The 18,325-nt window shown below is 37.6% G+C and overlaps 1 protein-coding gene across 1 annotated transcript in view; it reads right to left on the bottom strand.

Annotated features, from left to right (window-relative positions):
• Positions 1-18,325, bottom strand: part of LOC139721662 (semaphorin-5B-like) — a 54,914-nt gene that overhangs the window by 10,791 nt on the left and 25,798 nt on the right. The window contains exons 6-14 of the mRNA XM_071632989.1: positions 17,267-17,393; positions 13,919-14,065; positions 11,596-11,741; positions 11,248-11,365; positions 8,108-8,162; positions 7,386-7,539; positions 4,558-4,714; positions 3,475-3,533; positions 1,595-1,700 (exon numbers count right to left, since the gene is read on the bottom strand). Coding sequence (XP_071489090.1) covers positions 1,595-1,700; positions 3,475-3,533; positions 4,558-4,714; positions 7,386-7,539; positions 8,108-8,162; positions 11,248-11,365; positions 11,596-11,741; positions 13,919-14,065; positions 17,267-17,393 — 1,069 coding nt within the window. The remainder of the gene's footprint in view (positions 1-1,594; positions 1,701-3,474; positions 3,534-4,557; positions 4,715-7,385; positions 7,540-8,107; positions 8,163-11,247; positions 11,366-11,595; positions 11,742-13,918; positions 14,066-17,266; positions 17,394-18,325) is intronic.

Genomic DNA, 18,325 nt, shown 5'->3' with positions numbered 1-18,325 from the left:
AGTCGAGCGATCTTATCCATTCTTATCCACTTTTATCCACTCCCAGCCAATCATTTGATTAGAGTACATATCACCATTTTATAATCCCAACTGCAGGTGTCTAAGGGAAATGTGCCATTACAGTATTTAAAATTTTTTTAAAAAATCAGTTCATCCTTGATGAGTTTAAGTACCTGTACATAAAATGTAGTCTTAACTCTCACATTGGCTGTTGTTATCCAATCTTTTATTCCACCAAAATATCATCATTGTTGCAAAACTGGATGCAAAGAAACAAATTTTAACTAAACAGATTCTTGGCCTGACTTACAGTGTACCAATACCCTGGAAATCAAATTTGTGTGAAGCTAGAACACATGCATACACACACACACACACACACACACACACACACAGCTTTAATTCATTTGTGATAGCCCCTGAAAGTATACATAATTTGATATATCAGATCATCATATCTCTATAACAATGTGGCAATAGAGCTCTGTAAGCGCCACTACTGATGTACAGCATGCATACTCTAGCTATACGCTTACGTTTTTACGAATAATATCGAGACTCCATGTCGATCAGTTCGCGAGGTATTGATGGAAGAACATGTGCGGTGTGCATATCACTATCGTTTAAGACAGAAGAAAAATATTGATAGCGTGATCATTCGATTGAAAGAATCGGGTGATTGACTAGTCTATTTCAAGTCGTGTTTTTTTTTTCACTCTTTAAAATTTACATTTAAACCCTAATAAATAAAAATCAGAATGACAAAAAATTCTAATATTTTGCAGAGGGCTGTCTCAATTATATTCTACAAATACAGCAAACATAATACTCAGAGTATTGGTACACTTTGATGCCCAGCATTTCTGCTGGTGATGCTGTGTGAAATATCTAAACAGAAAGCCAGTAGTACACTACTACATTCACACCATGCATTACGCCTTCAGTCCTTGTACATAGTGCAAAGATACTATGCCTCTACATTGCTCACAAATTGCTGGAAGGTATATGTGATATGATTCTCATCTGCCTTATGCTAGACAAGCCAGAGTAAGGCCAAGTATTAAAGAGATGTGTCAAATGATACAGATGATTAAAGGGATCGTACAGTTTTGGTTGAGACATAATTTCAGGTTTCTAACATTTTTTAGTGAGATAATGAGAAACCTCTTATGAAATATGAAAGAGCATGTATTTCTATGAGGAATTCAACGTTTATATGATGAAAATTGGTTTTGAAATGGCTGAGATATCCAGAAAAGAGCGATTCTAATAAAGTGTGGGACCCACACTTTATTACAATCGCTTTGTTTTACTCTGTTTTGGGATGGTTCATTCATTCCAAACCCGATTTTCATCAAATAAACGTTGAATTCCTCTTAAAATGGTATGCTCAGTACTATATCATAAGTGTTTTCTTGGTATCTCGCAAAAAGTTAAAAGCCAAATTCTCATCTCCACCAATACTGTACTATCCCTTTAAAGACACGACAACAGAAACTGTGACATCTTGTATAATTTATAAGCATGGGATTGTCATTCTCCCTGAGTTCTCATGAGACTGGCAAAGAAGGGGTGGAGAAAAGCAAAGTCTCACCTTCCACATTTGCAGCATAAATGCCTTCAACTGTTGTCATGTACAGATCGTAAGCACCGTTTGCTGTAGCAGGTGGTACAGCTAGTCCTGTAATTGTCTCATATACCTTTAGGTTAAATGTAGGAAGAGGAAAAAAAGAATGAATCAGTCTGAGATACATGTACTGCGAGCCAACATCCCCCCAGCAAATACGGCGAATATTTCGTGAGGTTTTTATTTTCGCAAATTTTGTGTGGGGTGCTATTCGCGAAATTAAAGACACGCAAAAATATTGACTCTGATCCCAATGTGAATGTGACGTTATACGCGTGTACATTTCTCCATTCAGTGCAGGACTCCAGGATCGCAAATTCAACCACTCCCAAAATCGTCGGGAATTCCAAATTTGTGAAAATTTAAACTGCGAAATACATGGCGTAAACAGTAAATTTAAGGGTAGCCCTCTTGAGGTTAAGATTTTCCCTACTCGCCATGAGACTAATGATGATGAATTCTTATTCTGTACAATCAAACCTGTATTAACAACCACCTGTCTAGAATGGCTAGGTGCTTTGGTGTGGCCTCTTAATCTTCCCCCGGGGAGAAATTCTTTGTGTCATACAGACGTTTCATTTTATGCATTCCTGCCTAAATGCCACCAGAAGTCACCAATTTACTTTTCATCCATTGGGAAATATTTCACTGCATATCAGTGACAGATCCCAGATATAGGAAAATTCTCATAATTCATTATTTACTATTCTTTTTGCGGGAGTTCTTGCATCTCACATAAGAGCTCTTTTAAGGGGGGGGGGGGAGGAGGGGGTAACAATGCGTTATCCACAAGTAAAAAGAACTAAAAGACAAAACTGTTGTACAATCTTTGATTTCTGGGAATTAAAGAACAATTAGGAGGGTTTTGTTCTTGTTGAGTGGTGTAGAAGTCCTTGAGTATTTAAACAAGAGACCCAATGGGTCTTGTGCTCACAAGAATATCACAAGTTAATCTCAGATGTATTCTAGCTTGCAAGCTATTCCCTTACAAGAACATAGCAAACTTTGGGAGCTTTTGGAAACCTGGGGGAGGGGGGGGGGGGGGGAGAAGGTGTCCACTTGTAAATTCTTTCACACTGGTGATACAGTAATACCTGCCAAGTTTGTAGAAAATCTGACCATACGTTTTCAAAATGAAGATGAAAATGTGAAAACTGGTCCCCAATTTGGTTCTGGTCCTAAGGGGGCCACCAAAGGACCTGGTATAAAGAAATTTGATAGTACACTCTCTCTTGTACGAGCTGAAAATGTAAAAAATCTATCATGATGTACAATGGAAAATGCAAAACAGACGTCACAAGACGGACGATGAATGCTGGGTGGTGAATGCTTGCTGGTGAGCTACTAAAAGGCACTGTTATTTTTACTAGGAATTGCAATCAACAAATATCACAACAACTAATCACTCAAATATTTGCTGTTCGATATGTTAATTGATTTCAATATATGGCCTAGCTGTTACAATATCACAATAAAAAGAAAAAAAATGGTGAGCTAATTTCCAAAGTGTTTCACTGATGATGCTGCAGCCATTAGTACTTGAGCTCCACATTCCAAGTATGCATGCTGGCTGCTAACTACAAAGTAACTCACTGTTTACTGTAGCAGTTTCATGTTTTACTTATGTTCAACCAGTATTTCCCCTACACACACACACACACAAAGGAAACCAGTAAAGTGTCATTGCATCTTATTTCCATAATGCCTTGCTACAGACTGTACCACTAGTTTACAATACATACAATATTGGTCTGCAGTTCTCCAATAAACTATAAAATGTCCAAAGGTAAATAAACTCCCCCCCCCCCTCCACTTATCATTTTATACTGTCATACCATCATACTTACCGCACAACTTTCCAAAAGTATATCTGTTTCAACTCGATATTGGTACAAACAGCCACTCTCTACAAAAATTAAAATGAAGGAACAGGAGTGTTAGAAAATTACACTGACAACAGAGACGTGAATACCAAATTCAAGACTACAACTGCATAATTGGTTTATCCTATATCAGAATTGCAAACCAAGATGTATAAACATAGCACTTGAAGAGTTCTGTGACTGGGAAATGTGCAGGCACTGTTTACAAAATTGCAGAGATTTTATTCCTCTTGCTGATTTTGCCTTTCTTTAGAATTCATTTTGAATGGCTTCTATCTTAACATATATGATAGAACTAACAGGTTTCATTTGACCCCTTTAAAGCCATGTTCAAGGAGAACAAATAATAGATGTGTCCCTCATTCTTAATTGTTTTTTGGATGTATGAGAGCAATAAAGATTGTCACTGTTTTTTTTTTGCAAGGCTTAACTGTTTCTTTGTCATGACATTTTGCTTTGTTACATGCAAATATGTGATACTGTAAAACATGATAGTTTCGTGGCATGAAATTTTTGTGAATTGGAGCCAACAGCCTTTTTCTCAATATGAAACTTTTGCGAATTGCCTTTAACATTCAATGCATACACTGTAAACAAGAACTCTTGCGTGCATTCTAATTTTGTGAATCTTGGCTCTCCCGCAATTCACGAAATTAAAATGCACAGAAACACTCCTCGTTTTACGGTAGCTATAATTGAGGACAGGCAAATAAGCTCCTAATGAGCTACACTTGGTGATAAATCTTAACACTAGGCTAGATGGCCCTCTGTCCATTCGAGGTCATGTGCTGATCCTGCTGTGCTTGTTCATAATTAAAAAGGTGCATCTTGCACTTTTGGTATATATCCCAACCTACAGAAGCAAAAACAATGCCTCATACACAGATTCTACAGTATTTCAAACATGGATAACAAAATAGACATATATCACTTCATTTTGTATTTTTCTTGGGGACTGAAATGTTATGAAGGTAATGTGAGGACAGGTCACATATATTTGTGAGATGAAATTAGTGAGATATGAAATTAATTTTCACTCAGTCTTACCTGAACCAATCAACAGAGTGTATGGATTTTCTTTGAACAAGGCGAGCTTAGAAAAACGATCCCTATCACGTGTCACTTCAGCTTCTTCAGTGGCATCGGGTTTGAGATTGGGATAATCTCGCTGGAAAAATGTGTCTGCAGTATTTGGACTACCACACTGCAGTGTTTAAAAGAAACAAGACAAACACGAAATGATACATACAAGATTCCTTCTCATCACCAAGTCACACTGCACTTTATGCTCCAGATCTTACAACCACCGGCTATATGGTCGGTACTAATCCTTTGTTACATATGCAGAAAATTCATAAGCAAAATAGACAGCAGATTACCATTAATAGTGATGGAGGGAGAGTTAAGAGATCTTTGTGCTGTCCTATAGATGCTAAATGCTGTGCTGGTAGAAAATGCTGGAAGCAAATGGTCCAGTTCTTACATACAACAAGAGAAAGGTGTGTCTAGCTCTCACCGAAGCATAATACCTCATGTTTGTGGCAATCTGCCTGAGACAATTCCTATTCAAACAAGGCAAGTGCCATAATGTGTCTCGCCCATTCGCGTACAAGAAATTGTACACGAATGGGATATAACAGTTTAAAAAAAAAGAGATAAAACAGATAAAAAGAGATATAAAAGCATAAAAATTTATGGCAAAAAAAAAATGTGCCATAAAAACTTAACATTGGACCCTTAAAGTTTGTTGACCCCTCCTGTGACCTTTGACCTTGTGGTGACCATCCACTCCCCAAGGGACATCTACCATCCCAGTTTGGTCACAAATGGAGTTATGGATCAAAAGTTATGACCCATAATAGAAATGCGCCATAAAAACTTAACATTGGGCTCTAAAAGTTTGTTGACCCATGCTTGTGACCATTGACCTTGTGGTGACCATCCACTCCCCAAGGGACACATCTACCATCCAAGTTTGGTCACAAATGGAGTTATGGATCAAAAGTTACGACCCATAATAGAAAGGCGCCATAAAAACTGAACATTGGGCCCTAAAAGTTCATTGACCCCTGCCTGTGGCCTTTTACCTTGTGGTAATCATCCACTACCCAAGGGACATCTACCATCCAAGTTTAGTCACAAACGGACCTATGGATCAAAAGTTATGACCCATAATAGAAACTCGCCATAAAAACTTAACATTGGGCTCTAAAAGTTTGTTGTTCCATGCTTGTGACCATTGACCTTGTGGTGAGCATCCACTCCCCAAGGGACATCTCCCATCCAAGTTTGGTCACAAATGGAGTTATGGATCAAAAGTTATGACCCATAATAGAAATGCGCCATAAAAACTTAAAATTGGGCTCTAAAAGTTCATTGACCCCTGCCTGCGAGCTTTGACCTTAAGGTGACCTTCATATATTATGGTAAAATGTGAAACTTTGTATGACCCCTATTCCCTCGAAATTTGATTGCAATTGAAGCCCAGAGTAAAGAGTTATTGAAGTTTTTGTAGCGTTACGGACAGATGACGGACGGACGGACAGACAGAGCAGGCGATCCCTTACTCTCCCCTCACCTCCGGTGGGCTCGACAAAAATCTTTAGATTCTGGGACTGCTGAAAATAAATCATGAAGATTTCTACTTTGGGGTACCAAGGCTTACCCTAGAGGTACCTCTCTGGGAACTAATAGTATTTGTACAAATCAAAATCCCCCCCCCCCCCCCAGCAATTCCTGCCATGTTTCATCAAAATCCAGAATTCTGTTTCTAGGAAGAAAACACAAAATGTCAAAAAAAGTTTAAAACTTAGCTTCTTTTGGTATTTGGGTCCCCCACCAGGTGCCAACTATGGGGCATTACAATCATCTGTATAAACTATAATCCATTGATGATTCCTGACAAGTTTAGTCAAAATCCAGTCACCAGTTTTTCCAGAGGACATGAAAATCAAAGGAAAATTAAACTTTGGGGTGCTTGGGCCATGCCCTATACCAGGCCCATGGGGATATGCATCACCACCATCTGATTCCCCTCTTCCCCCCCCCCCCCTGATGATCCCCGCCAAGTTTGGCCAACATAAACATTTGTACAGCCACTAGTTTTCAGAGAAAAGATGAAAAACTGAAATGTTTACATGTGACGAACAATGCATTATAGACATCGTACTGTGAATGACTGCAAGCACTCACTCGAGCCACTTTGGCTCAGTAGAGCTACAAAGTAAATTCTACGTCATGGGGAGCAGAGAGCTTATTCTCCATGGATATACTGTATGTCAAAAAAAAAATAATAATAATAATAAATTACAACGGGACTCTCCACAACAATAACTTTAAAAATAGTGAATCAATCTAAATACAATTTCAGGGTATGAAACAAAAACTTATTACAAACATCTTACAGCTTACAGAAAGCCCCAATTTGCTTCAGTGGTCAAAGAGAAATGAGGATCTTTGTAGAGCATTTCAGGAATCCCTTCCCTCCAAGTTCTGTCCATTGTGTTCACACATCAATACACAGTTCCAAGAGCATCTATGATCTAAGTGCTAAACTTGGACGAAACTTTACAACTTTTAAACTTTACAACGATCCACATTTCTCTGTGACCACTTAACCAAATTGAATGAGGTTTTCTGAAAAATAGAGGTATTAAGATGTTACATTTTCAGACTCTGAAATAGCATTCAGATGGTTTAATGATATTGAAAGTTATCAATGTGGAAATACGATATTGTGATATTTTTTTGGGGGGATGCATACTGTATTTTGAGCATTGGGCAAAATGTTATGAATAAAGTATAGAGTACAGTAAAAGCGTAACTCATTCAAAAAATGTTAAGAAGCAGCTGGCTCTCAATGGTGTGTCACTCACATCTAATCCTGGTCTTGGGCTAGGAGGGCTACTGTTTTCTCTCCACAGGTCATTTGCTGTCTGACCATCAGAACCATAAAAGGTGCCTGTGTCGAACACTGTATCAATTTCAGTTAGATTGAAAGTGCACAGGGCCGACATGGGGGGTGCATATCTACAGAAACACAAACAAAGCAAAAATATACAGCATAACAACACTATTTCTCATCAATCTTCAAGATTCGATCTATTCGAAGATCACAACAGTACGCACAAATCAACATCATCTCTTTGACACTAAAACAAAGCCTTCAAGTGAAGTTTTGGTCCTACACACAAGAATTCTGAGGTATAAATGCAACCATAAAAGTTTGGTGTTGTAAAATATAATGTGATTTCATTGACCACAAAATGAGAAGAAATCATTAAAAACAAAGAAAATACTTGACATTTGGCTATGCTTCAAAATTAATCTATCAAGCCCTCAATACATTTCTGCAGTTTTCATTGTCGCTGTATCTTTCCAGCAGTTTTCACTTCTCATTGTTAGTGTTCGCATTACACAGATTTTAAAAAAAAAAATCTGTCACTGTCAGCTCTTTATTTCTGCATAATATATATGGAACAAACAATTATCATTTGTTACCCACAAAGGTCCCTACAAATCTTTTAACGTCACAATGCAATAATTTTAGTGTTGAATGCTTCTCAGGCTGCTCATGAATATCACTGCGTTTTCTTACCGTGCGGTTGTGAAGATGGCATGGATGGTCTCATTTCCATCATAGATAAAGTCCTCTATACAAAACAAAACACAGAGAAATCAAAATTAGTGTTTGCATAAATGTGTTCTTCATAGGTTCTTCTTTTTATTTACCAGATTGTCACTCAATGCATATTGGAGTTTCATACAATACAATATGGGTATTTATATAGCGCCCTTACAATACAATGAGTAAGCATGTATCACAGCGCTTCACAGAAATATATCCATCTTAAACTTGGGAGGTAGGAGGAAAAAAAATGCAACAAAGAAAAAAAAGTACATAATGAATCAATCAGTTATTGGAAAGGAAAGTCTTCAACGATTTCTGGAAGACTGACAGAGATGGTGATTCCCTGATACTTTGAGGGAGCTGATTCCACAGGCGTGGGGCAGCTGCTGAGAAGGATCTGTCTCCTGTCCGAGTGAGAGTCCTAGGAACAGACAGCCGGGTTGGGTCTTGGCCTGACCGCATTCCTTGTCTTTCAGATTGGTGACGTGAAAGTAGTTTCAGGATGTTAGATGGAGCACAGTTATGAAGGCATTTGTATGTGATTGACAAGATTTTGTTCATAATTTTAATGACTTTAAAACAGGTACTGGTAGTGAGTGCAGTGATCATAAGCACATCTTTTTTTTTTTTAAACCACAATTAACAAATCTCCACTCTTAACCCTCACCATGCTCCTTCCCCCCCCCCCCCCCCCCCAATGGATCGGCTTTAATATCTGCTAGCTTGTCTTCTCTGTCAGACAGGACAGACATATTTGAAGCAGCAGCCAATCAATCAGCATTACCGGTGTTTAATCCTCCCAATCCACATATCCTACCAAGATAACTTTCTTGCACAGGGGTATCATAATGTTTCATTTGAGTGAGGTGTGTAATTCACATAATGATTTTCTTCTTCTTCTTCTTCCTGTTCTTTTTTTTTTTCCTTTTTTTTTTTTTTTTTTTTGGGGGGGGGGGGGGGGGGTCAAACTGATACATTACTTTGTACATTGATCCTTGACCCCTAGCCCCACCCTCATCTAACAAAGAATTTAAAGTTTTGCAGCCTGTGCTGTACATAAATAATGAAAGCTAAGCACTTATCTTTGCATTCAAAGTCAAACAGTACAATGTACATTTCTACTGATAAAATATACATTTTGTAGGCCTACAGATAACAGACAATGTGAGCATGTGACGTGATGCTAACATCTGTCGTACATTGGATGTTAAAATCTACATCGTGGACTCATGTCACTATGTATGTTATACACACAGGCATGCATTTTAATACCTCAAGAGTGAAAAGTTTTTCAATGAGGAAATTCTTGTACATTTTGCACAATCACAAACTAGTGCAAACATCAAAGCGCATGATTTTCATTATTTGTTATTATCATTATTATTATCATCATTTTTTTTTTTTTTTGGGGGGGGAGGGTTGTTATTTGCAGTGCTCTTCATAATCTCCAGCTGTGTAGCAATGAGTATTTGCTGTAGTAATGGAGACCTTAAGGTAGTATGTACATGCTACCAAAACTTATGATTTTACTAGGCAAGGCAGCAGTGAGCTGTTCAAAAAGATCTCTACGATGTCACGACTTTGTGAAATACATATTCAACTCTCACGCATTGAGCGTGAGACTCACACATTTTGGTCCTTTCTCACTCTAAAACTTTATTTCATTTGCATGCATTTCTATTGCCCGGCATATAATGCGGCCTATGCCAAAAAGCAATTGTGTGAAAGTTTCACCTTTACAGTGAAGTACAGTATATCCCCCACTATATTGACATCACTGTTTTTCAGCCAAAAATGATAGGCCTACATGGGCATGGTAACCCATGCTTTTAACAACAGGGAATTCCTCCTTGCTGTGTTGTCTCATTATGAGGGTATGAAAAAATGACTATCAGGTGCTAGTTTCTACACACCCTCACTCTATTATTAAAGCAAAAACTTGACACTGTTATAAGCAGTGGGCAAAAGCAGTGTTGATTGTGTATTTACTTATTAACCCATTGAGGACGAGTCCCGAGTATACTCGGGCAGGTGTCTATGGGAAATGCATGTTGTAGCAAAATCAGTCTGTCCTAAACGGGTTAAACCTTCTTTGCTTCAAGGCCTAAATTTCTCCCAATTACACTCTGATACAAAATATTAACATTGATTGCCACAGCTGCTACTATATACATGTAATACTATACACTGGCTCCATCACTACAGAACATTCCCCAACTCTGGAGATGTTTATACATTCCAAATTTATTGCACAGATTTCTACTTACATGTATGATAACAATCACATTTACATCACATACGTACAATAAGCATACTGTCTTGCAATCTCAGTCTGCTATTAAAATTACAGAGGGCCCATAGAGTACACACCAACTCTTATATATGCCACAAATACACGTATACAAACAAGAGGGCATTAAGTATGTGTTTTGCGATTCAAGAGCATTCCCTTATCATAATGTATTGTTATTGCTGTCAACAGGTGTATCATTTCATTTTGCAATTATCAGGATATAGGATGAACAGGTGGTAATGGATTCATACTTCCCACATGCATTTTGTGTCAGTATGTGTGATTGCTGTAGATGCTTCTTCCAAGTCATGTGTATCCCAGTGCACTGGATCTTTTTAAGTGTGCATACTATCATTATGTGAACATTAGCAACAACAGCAACAGCAACAACACCACCACCAACAACAGCAACAACAACAACAACAATATGGACGATTGCTTTGGTCAATTACCTGATATCTGCTGCCTTTTTCAAATAAAAACACATAACAGAAAGCCAACCGGGCTATTGAGAAATATTTGAACTGTGGAAATACATGGAAACAGGTGAATAATTGACTTATACATACATTGTATGTCTAGGACCATTTGTCTCAAAAATATGAAATTAATAATGATGAGCAGGTGCCAATTACGCATTAAGGAGAAAAAAAACCCTAGAGTCTGCATATCTGCTGTTCAAGTGTTACAGAAATGCACAAGACTATTATCATAATATAATGGCATCATAATTACATATTATATAATACGATCAAAGATAACATACTAGTTCATATATATACACTCTATACTTAGTGTTACTCTTGAAACTTACGTATTTCATCATAGATGGTCGCACTGAATTCATCTTCCCCTGCCTTCTTGCAAACAAGACGTTGCTTCAAGAAACTGGACCATACTGTATCTGACCCTGCTGTGTATCCAGTGTCACCCTGTGTATAAGTGTCAGTTTCAAGAGGGAAATTACATGGTTTTTGCTAACCAACTTTAAATGAATCTGCACTGTCCTACACTTGTCTGCACATGGTTTGATCAAGAAATTTGGATGCCAAAAATTAATACGAGAATATAGGCTCAACAGAGGACAGCATGGTGGATCAGACTGTAAAAACTTAAAGCACATTTTCACCAAATGTACAAACACACCATAATTCCACCATACCTCACAGACCCGGGCAATACGACTGTACACGATTCCAACTCTATTGTCCTGGCCAGTGGACAGACTCGCATACTCCTCTGAAGTTTCTCGGTACAGGAAGTACACATAGTCTCCGCGGGCAAACGGCGTCCCAACAAAGTTGGCATCTGTACAGAGCACAATTCGAAAGTGAGAAGACACAATTATAAAGACATGTGGATTACCAACCACACTGTGATCACACACAACAGCTCAGGGATGCTACCAGAAATGCTGCAGGGTGAACACTATCCTTAAAGTCCCATTTGAGGACCCTTGCTGCTTTGACCCTACCATAACTGTATGGGGGGGGGGGGGGGATGTCAAATTGACCCCCTTTGACATATTGCGCCACGATTCCGCAACGCGCAAAGATTTTGGAATTTGACGCACCAATTCATGACTTTTACCTCCAAGTCTCCCGCATATTTGAGACCAAATTTGCGACATTCGGGTACACTGTTTTGAAAATATATAATATTTTGCATAGGCATGTCAACCCCAAAACAGCTGAAATTTGTGATGTTATGTGCAAATCTTGTTAAATTGGTATGAATTAGATTATTTCAATTTTTAATCATTGGAATTAATCAATTCTAATGTAGATAAGCTCAAAAAAGTGCCTGCAACAAATATTGGCCCCCCCCCTAAGAAAATAGTAAACAAAAGGTCCAAAAGACAATAAAATACATAAGAAATTCACAAAACAATAATAAACAAAAGAAATTAAATTTGATTGTGCCATTTTTTTTTTTTTTTGCAATAAAATTGTTTGACATGTCTGGAGGAATTCTGACACAAAAATTTAGCAATCCTTCAGTCTTTTTAATACAGTTACACTACAGACAAAAATATGATTTCATGAATAAATTTGCATTATAATCACTTTACTAAAAATAGAACATTTTTCTCTTGTATGATTAAACAATCTTGTAGTTGACATTCGCCTTTCTGTTTGGGCAAAATTTTGCAGCGATAGCGCCATCGGTGGCCTAGATCTGGGCCACATTTCATAAAAGATGCTAGGATAGCAACTCTTGCTGGAATGGCAACTTCCCATAGCAACAGCCAATCAGGAAGCTGGATTCTTATTGTTACCATGACAATTGTTATTCCAGCAGGAGTTTCTATCATATCAACTTTTTTTGAAATGGGGCCCTGAAGACCCAACTAAAGCTTGGTCTCAAATAGCCCAGTTAGAATAAGGTTAATCTGCAGTGACAAACCCACATAGTATCGGTGTATCACTAGTATCACAAAGAGTGTTGCAGGGTCCTATGGACTGCAGTTGAACTGATCTGCATCCAATGCAAGTTCTCACTATCAGTAGCAAAGTGTGGGCTGTTGTCTAAAATATTCTTTAAAACACCTGATTATCTGTTAGTATGTAAACAGAGGTGAAATATGGACAGGGGCTATTATAACAGAATGTTCACATTTTGTATGTAATTCCTCCATGACGTGTCCATTTAAGGATGCCTTTTTATAACCTGGGGAAAAGGCAGAGATGCCAACATCCGATGTAAACGACAAATTGTTCTATGTGTCCCACTCTTTGACTTCATATATAATATTATTTCTTCAGTATTCCCCTTTAACAGATGGCATCCTCAGTGCAATGGTGACTACTAATTTGTACTAAGGATAACATAACTGGTTGCTAGCCTCTCCTCAACCTTGCTCCACAAGAAATACCAGTTCTACAAACTCTCTTTTCTCTTACGAGCAAGCAAATTCAAGTAAAGTTTTATTAGCATTTAACAATTAACACACATCTTGCTTGTCACTCAAAGCTAGTGGCCCCCTTTTAGCAGGATGTCCATCTATCCAAAACAGTCTAATAACTAGCTGACATTTTGTGTCACAAGTGTACATTCTTACATCACGATCACAAACAACATACACGTCTAGTGGTGCTAACCCTTAGATTGAACTAAACATTGTATATGAGGGCATGACATAATATATACAAGAAGGTAGGGATGACAACATAAGAATGGGAGCTGCTGGGCTCAACTAATGAATCGGTTGTGAGATGTAATGAATGAACACACCTGAACTGAAAAGCTAGTAAAATGGACAAAATTGGACAAGAGGAAAGATATCTAGAGCTATGGTGATGGAGCTGACAACTGAAAATCATTTTTGCAAGGCAGTGCTGAAAAGAAAACTACACTGTAATCACAGACAACAAAAGGAGTGTAGACAGACAAGATATACAGCAAAGAAAATGATGACAAAATAACAGTCTTACAACATCCATACTTGCAGAGAGACATAGGAACTGAAGTGTTCTCTTTCTTACCACTGACAGCCTTGTCGGAATCAGATCTGGTGCGGACTTCACTTGGGTTGATGCTCCCATCAGATGGGTCAACAATCCTGTGGCCAATCAGTGATTTGCCATTAGTCCTACTCTCACGTGCTCCGAAATAAAACTGGAGTGTGTCATCTGTAAAAATGTAAGAAAAGTAAAAGTGCTTTCATCACTTTGCTATTTCTCTGTAGAGACAAAATCATCCTTCCTGAAAGGCAAAAAATAAAAATAAAAAAAGTGATGAGAGTGAAATCAGAATCGATGTGAAATCCTCTTCCCTACTCTTAATCACTGTACTAATATCAAGGATACAGGAAAAGAACAAACTGGGAACACCAAATGATACCCCACCTTCAACAGAGAGAGTTACAAACTGTAGCTTAACCCAAATCATTTTTTGTTTTTGTTTTTGTTTTCAGTAAAAACAATGTTGTCACCATGGCAGCACATTGTTCACGAGGGATGTGTTTTCTTGTCTAAAACTTGTTATTAAAACATATATTGGTCACAAATGTCAAATTTCATGACAAATGTTTTAAAAAACTGAGGGAATTAGCTAAATCCACAATGCTGTATACTTTTTATTGAAAAAAGCGTAATTACCATGGGCATTGCTTGACAAAAGATGTGTTTTCCACATATGAAATTCTAATTGATCACACCTCCCAAATTTCAAGTCAAATGTTCACAAGCTGAGGGAGTTAGCTAAACCCGCAATATTTTTGTATGATTTCATTGAAAAATATTATCACGGCAGCACATTGTTCAATACTGATAAAAGGCAATGTTTGCAATGACCACAGCTGTCACAGGTGCCAAAATTCAAGTCAAATGCCTAAAAACTGAGGGAGTTACATTAATTCACATATTTTTGTATGATTTGTAAAATAATCCTGTTATCATGGTAACAAATATATTGACACTCACAATAAAGTGTGTGCACAACAATATACTGATCATATGTCAAAAATTCCAACTCAAATGCTCAAAAAATGAGAGAGCAGCTCAATCAACAAAATTTTATGTGAAAACTGCTGATGCCATGGGAACAGATTTCTTAACACTCAAGAAAAGAGATGTCATGCACAACTACACATTACAGTGATACATGTGCCACATTCAACTGAATTGCTTTCAAACCTACAGTAGTTCGAGCCACAACATTTGTATGGTGTTTGTGAGAACCTGCTGTTACAATGGCAATGCATGACTCAAAATTTACGAAAAAGGTGTCTTGCACATCTACCTACACGTATGATAGCGGTCACTATACCAAACTTGAAATTAACTGCTCAAAAAATGATGGAGTAGTTCAATCCGACCAACCACCACCCATCAGCCCAATTCAGCACGAATCCAACACCCTTGAAATATGTGACCCGCTACAACAAAAGGATCCGAATGTCGAGAGAGGTCAATTTTCTGAAAATGACATATTATTCCCTTACTCCTCTGCTTTAATTTCATATAATATGACTCATAAAAGTACTCAGTTGTGGAGATATTGATGATTTTGTGAGACCATGTTGAGTGGTCCAGGAAATTAGCCCTTAGAGAAAACCGTCTTCAAAGATTTCTTTCTGACGCAATTGTGACCAAAGGGAGGTTAGCCAGTTTTCACCGCTTGACAATAGAAGGTATGCTCATAGCGACCTCAGCGATGTTCATTTAAGCTTAGCACCAGCAGTCTACGCACGACCAATCAGTAACCAGGATGCCACGCACTGACCAATAAGATCACTTCCTCGTTGCTAGGGGTGGAGTCTATCTGCAGCGCTAAATCCAGATCTTCGGACATGTTTCTGTTCGGTTGAAAGTCGGAAAATCATGGCCCAGGAAAATGCCAATTTCCTGCCTTTCCTTTGATCATCTAGCTTTGAGATTTCGGCAGATGATAGACGAAACATTAGACTAAAACATTATGATAACCACAGAAATTTGATAGTTTTGACCGATTTTGATGATATGACTTCAAACTCTATTTTCTCAGTTCAGCTGTCAGCAACTTCCGGATCCTTTTGTTGTAGCAGGTCACATATGGTAAAACCATCAAAAAACATCGCATGGATGGTAAAACAAGTTTAGGCCTAAAATCTGACTTTGGCACCCGAACTTTAAAGAGAGAGAAAAAAAAATACATGAAGTTAGTTTTCCCCTACTTTCTTGCAAGCATAAGAAAGAAATTCTTACACAAAGCCAAGCAGGAATAACTTAAAGAAAATAGGAATATCAAGAATGTATATGGAATTACTGCTACTTAGAACAATATCAACAATACCTGGTTGAGCTGACTAATTATCCTGTACACAGTCCTACCCAGGTACATTTATATATAATGCAATTTCTTTTAATAACTTTTGTAATGCTGCATTACACAGACATGATTTCATTCTGGACGATATGACAGAAAATTCATTTTCATTACAATTACTCAAATGAATAAACTTGTATTCAAAGACTACTTTATCTTGATAATTTGGCTTTTGTTTACTTAACTTTACATCAACTTAAAAAACAATTTAGAAATAGAATGGCTGCTAATGTAATTTACCGATATTTAGCATACTCTTCTGCTGATATTCTGTGAGTTTGATAAGAACTTTATGGCATTTTCCAATTGTTTCATCTCCAAATGAAAAAGGAAGTAAATTCCTTTGAATCCAAGAATAAATGTCATCAAACCAAAGAAAAAGGCAACTAACCCATACATTATGCATCAAAAAATTTCTTAATTCTGGTAGTATATTATCAGATTACTTTTTCACTGATAAGCATCGACTCTTTTTAAAGAGAGTAAACAGCATTAACAGAAGACAAATATTTGTCTTTTAAAAGGTCATTGTGAATGTTGGCATTTGCTGTAATACTTCAGAATCAAGATAAGTGTATCAGAATGATGTTGCAGACATTACTTGCTATTTTTTTTTTCACTTACAATATGGAAGTATTCATACACAAAGTGGGTGCTTCCCCTTGCTATGCAAGGCCTCAGCATTGTAGGCTGATGTGGACCTACACAAGTGTACATCAATGCTCTAGAGCTTGATGGCATCTCCATAAGTGACTAGCGATGAGAAAATAAGGACCTACAAGCATTTCATATGATGTCATATGTGACAGCACGTGCTGTAGACCTGTCATCCTTTTCTTTAATATTGAAGCTGATACCTGTAAGACTTGTTGTACAAATTGCAGGCTGCCAACATCTCTGCATTTATTTCCATTTTCATTTCTGTCCGCTTCCTTCTATTCAGAATGCTGCCGTATGCATTCCCAGCTCACCGATTATCACATCGTTGATGTAAATGCACGATACTTTGTAAATATTTGGCTTACTTATGTACAGCACAGTAGCATTCTCGTCCCTAGTCCGTGGAAATGTGTAACCGCCATCGGGGTTTTCAGTTTCGCAACTCTGATCGGAGACATCGTCTTCATTGTCCACAAACGTGCAATTTAACAACTGCAAGAAAAGATTTGACAGATGTTTTAAAGACCTGCGTGAACTTATAAATAAGCGTGTTTTATGCTAGAATTAACACTCACTGAAATGGGCTGCCTTCAGTTCTCTCCAACAAGTTACGATATAAGAATACTATAGTGACTATTCAAAAATTATAGAGTAATTCATCCTAATATCTCATGATACGTACAGGTCAGCATAAATTCCTACAATGATAAATTATGCAATGCAGAAGCTTATGGAACTTTACTATACTACAGTAGGTTAATTGCTACATCATTAGAGCTTGTTTACAATTTATAGGCAGCTAGTCATACTTTGAGTGTGCATTCATTTTCACCTGCATAACTTCATAGTTTACATTGACCAAGCATCAACTTAGTTTGATGGTCCAACACTACAAATTCACAGGAAAAAGACATAACATGGAAAAAATCACTTATGATTCCATTTCTGTGGTCTACAAAACTCATACAATAATTTTGAATGTTCCAACTTATTGTGTTTCACAGCAATCAGTACTTGAAACAAGACAGCGTAATATTGCAACGAACTGAAAGAGTTTGATGTTAGCAAGGGTGTGCATTTATAACTAGTGATTAAAAACAAAAGACCCACTGGGTCTAGTGCTCACCCGACTATCTCAATCAAGTTCATCCTCAACGCATTCTTGCAGACTATTACCTAGAACACAGCAAATGTGGGGAGCTTTTTGGGACACTTCAAGGGGGCATGGTCTCAATTTCTTTACCCACCACACTGGCAATAATATCTGCCAAGTTTGTACGAAATTTGACCATGTATTTTCTAAAAGAAGATCAAAATGTGAAAAATGGCCCTTAATTCAGTCCTATAGCCCAAAGGGGGCCAGACATTAATCTGCCACAGATTGTAAACTTAAAACAACAAACATTATTGTACATCATATTTTT

Source organism: Diadema antillarum, unplaced genomic scaffold (genome assembly GCF_040938485.1).
Source record: "Diadema antillarum isolate AM-2024a unplaced genomic scaffold, OU_Dant_1.0 scf00000146, whole genome shotgun sequence".
Lineage (NCBI taxonomy): Eukaryota > Metazoa > Echinodermata > Echinoidea > Diadematoida > Diadematidae > Diadema > Diadema antillarum.
The sequence above is the reverse complement of the archived record's forward strand: the minus strand, read 5'-3'. Positions and strand labels throughout refer to the sequence as shown.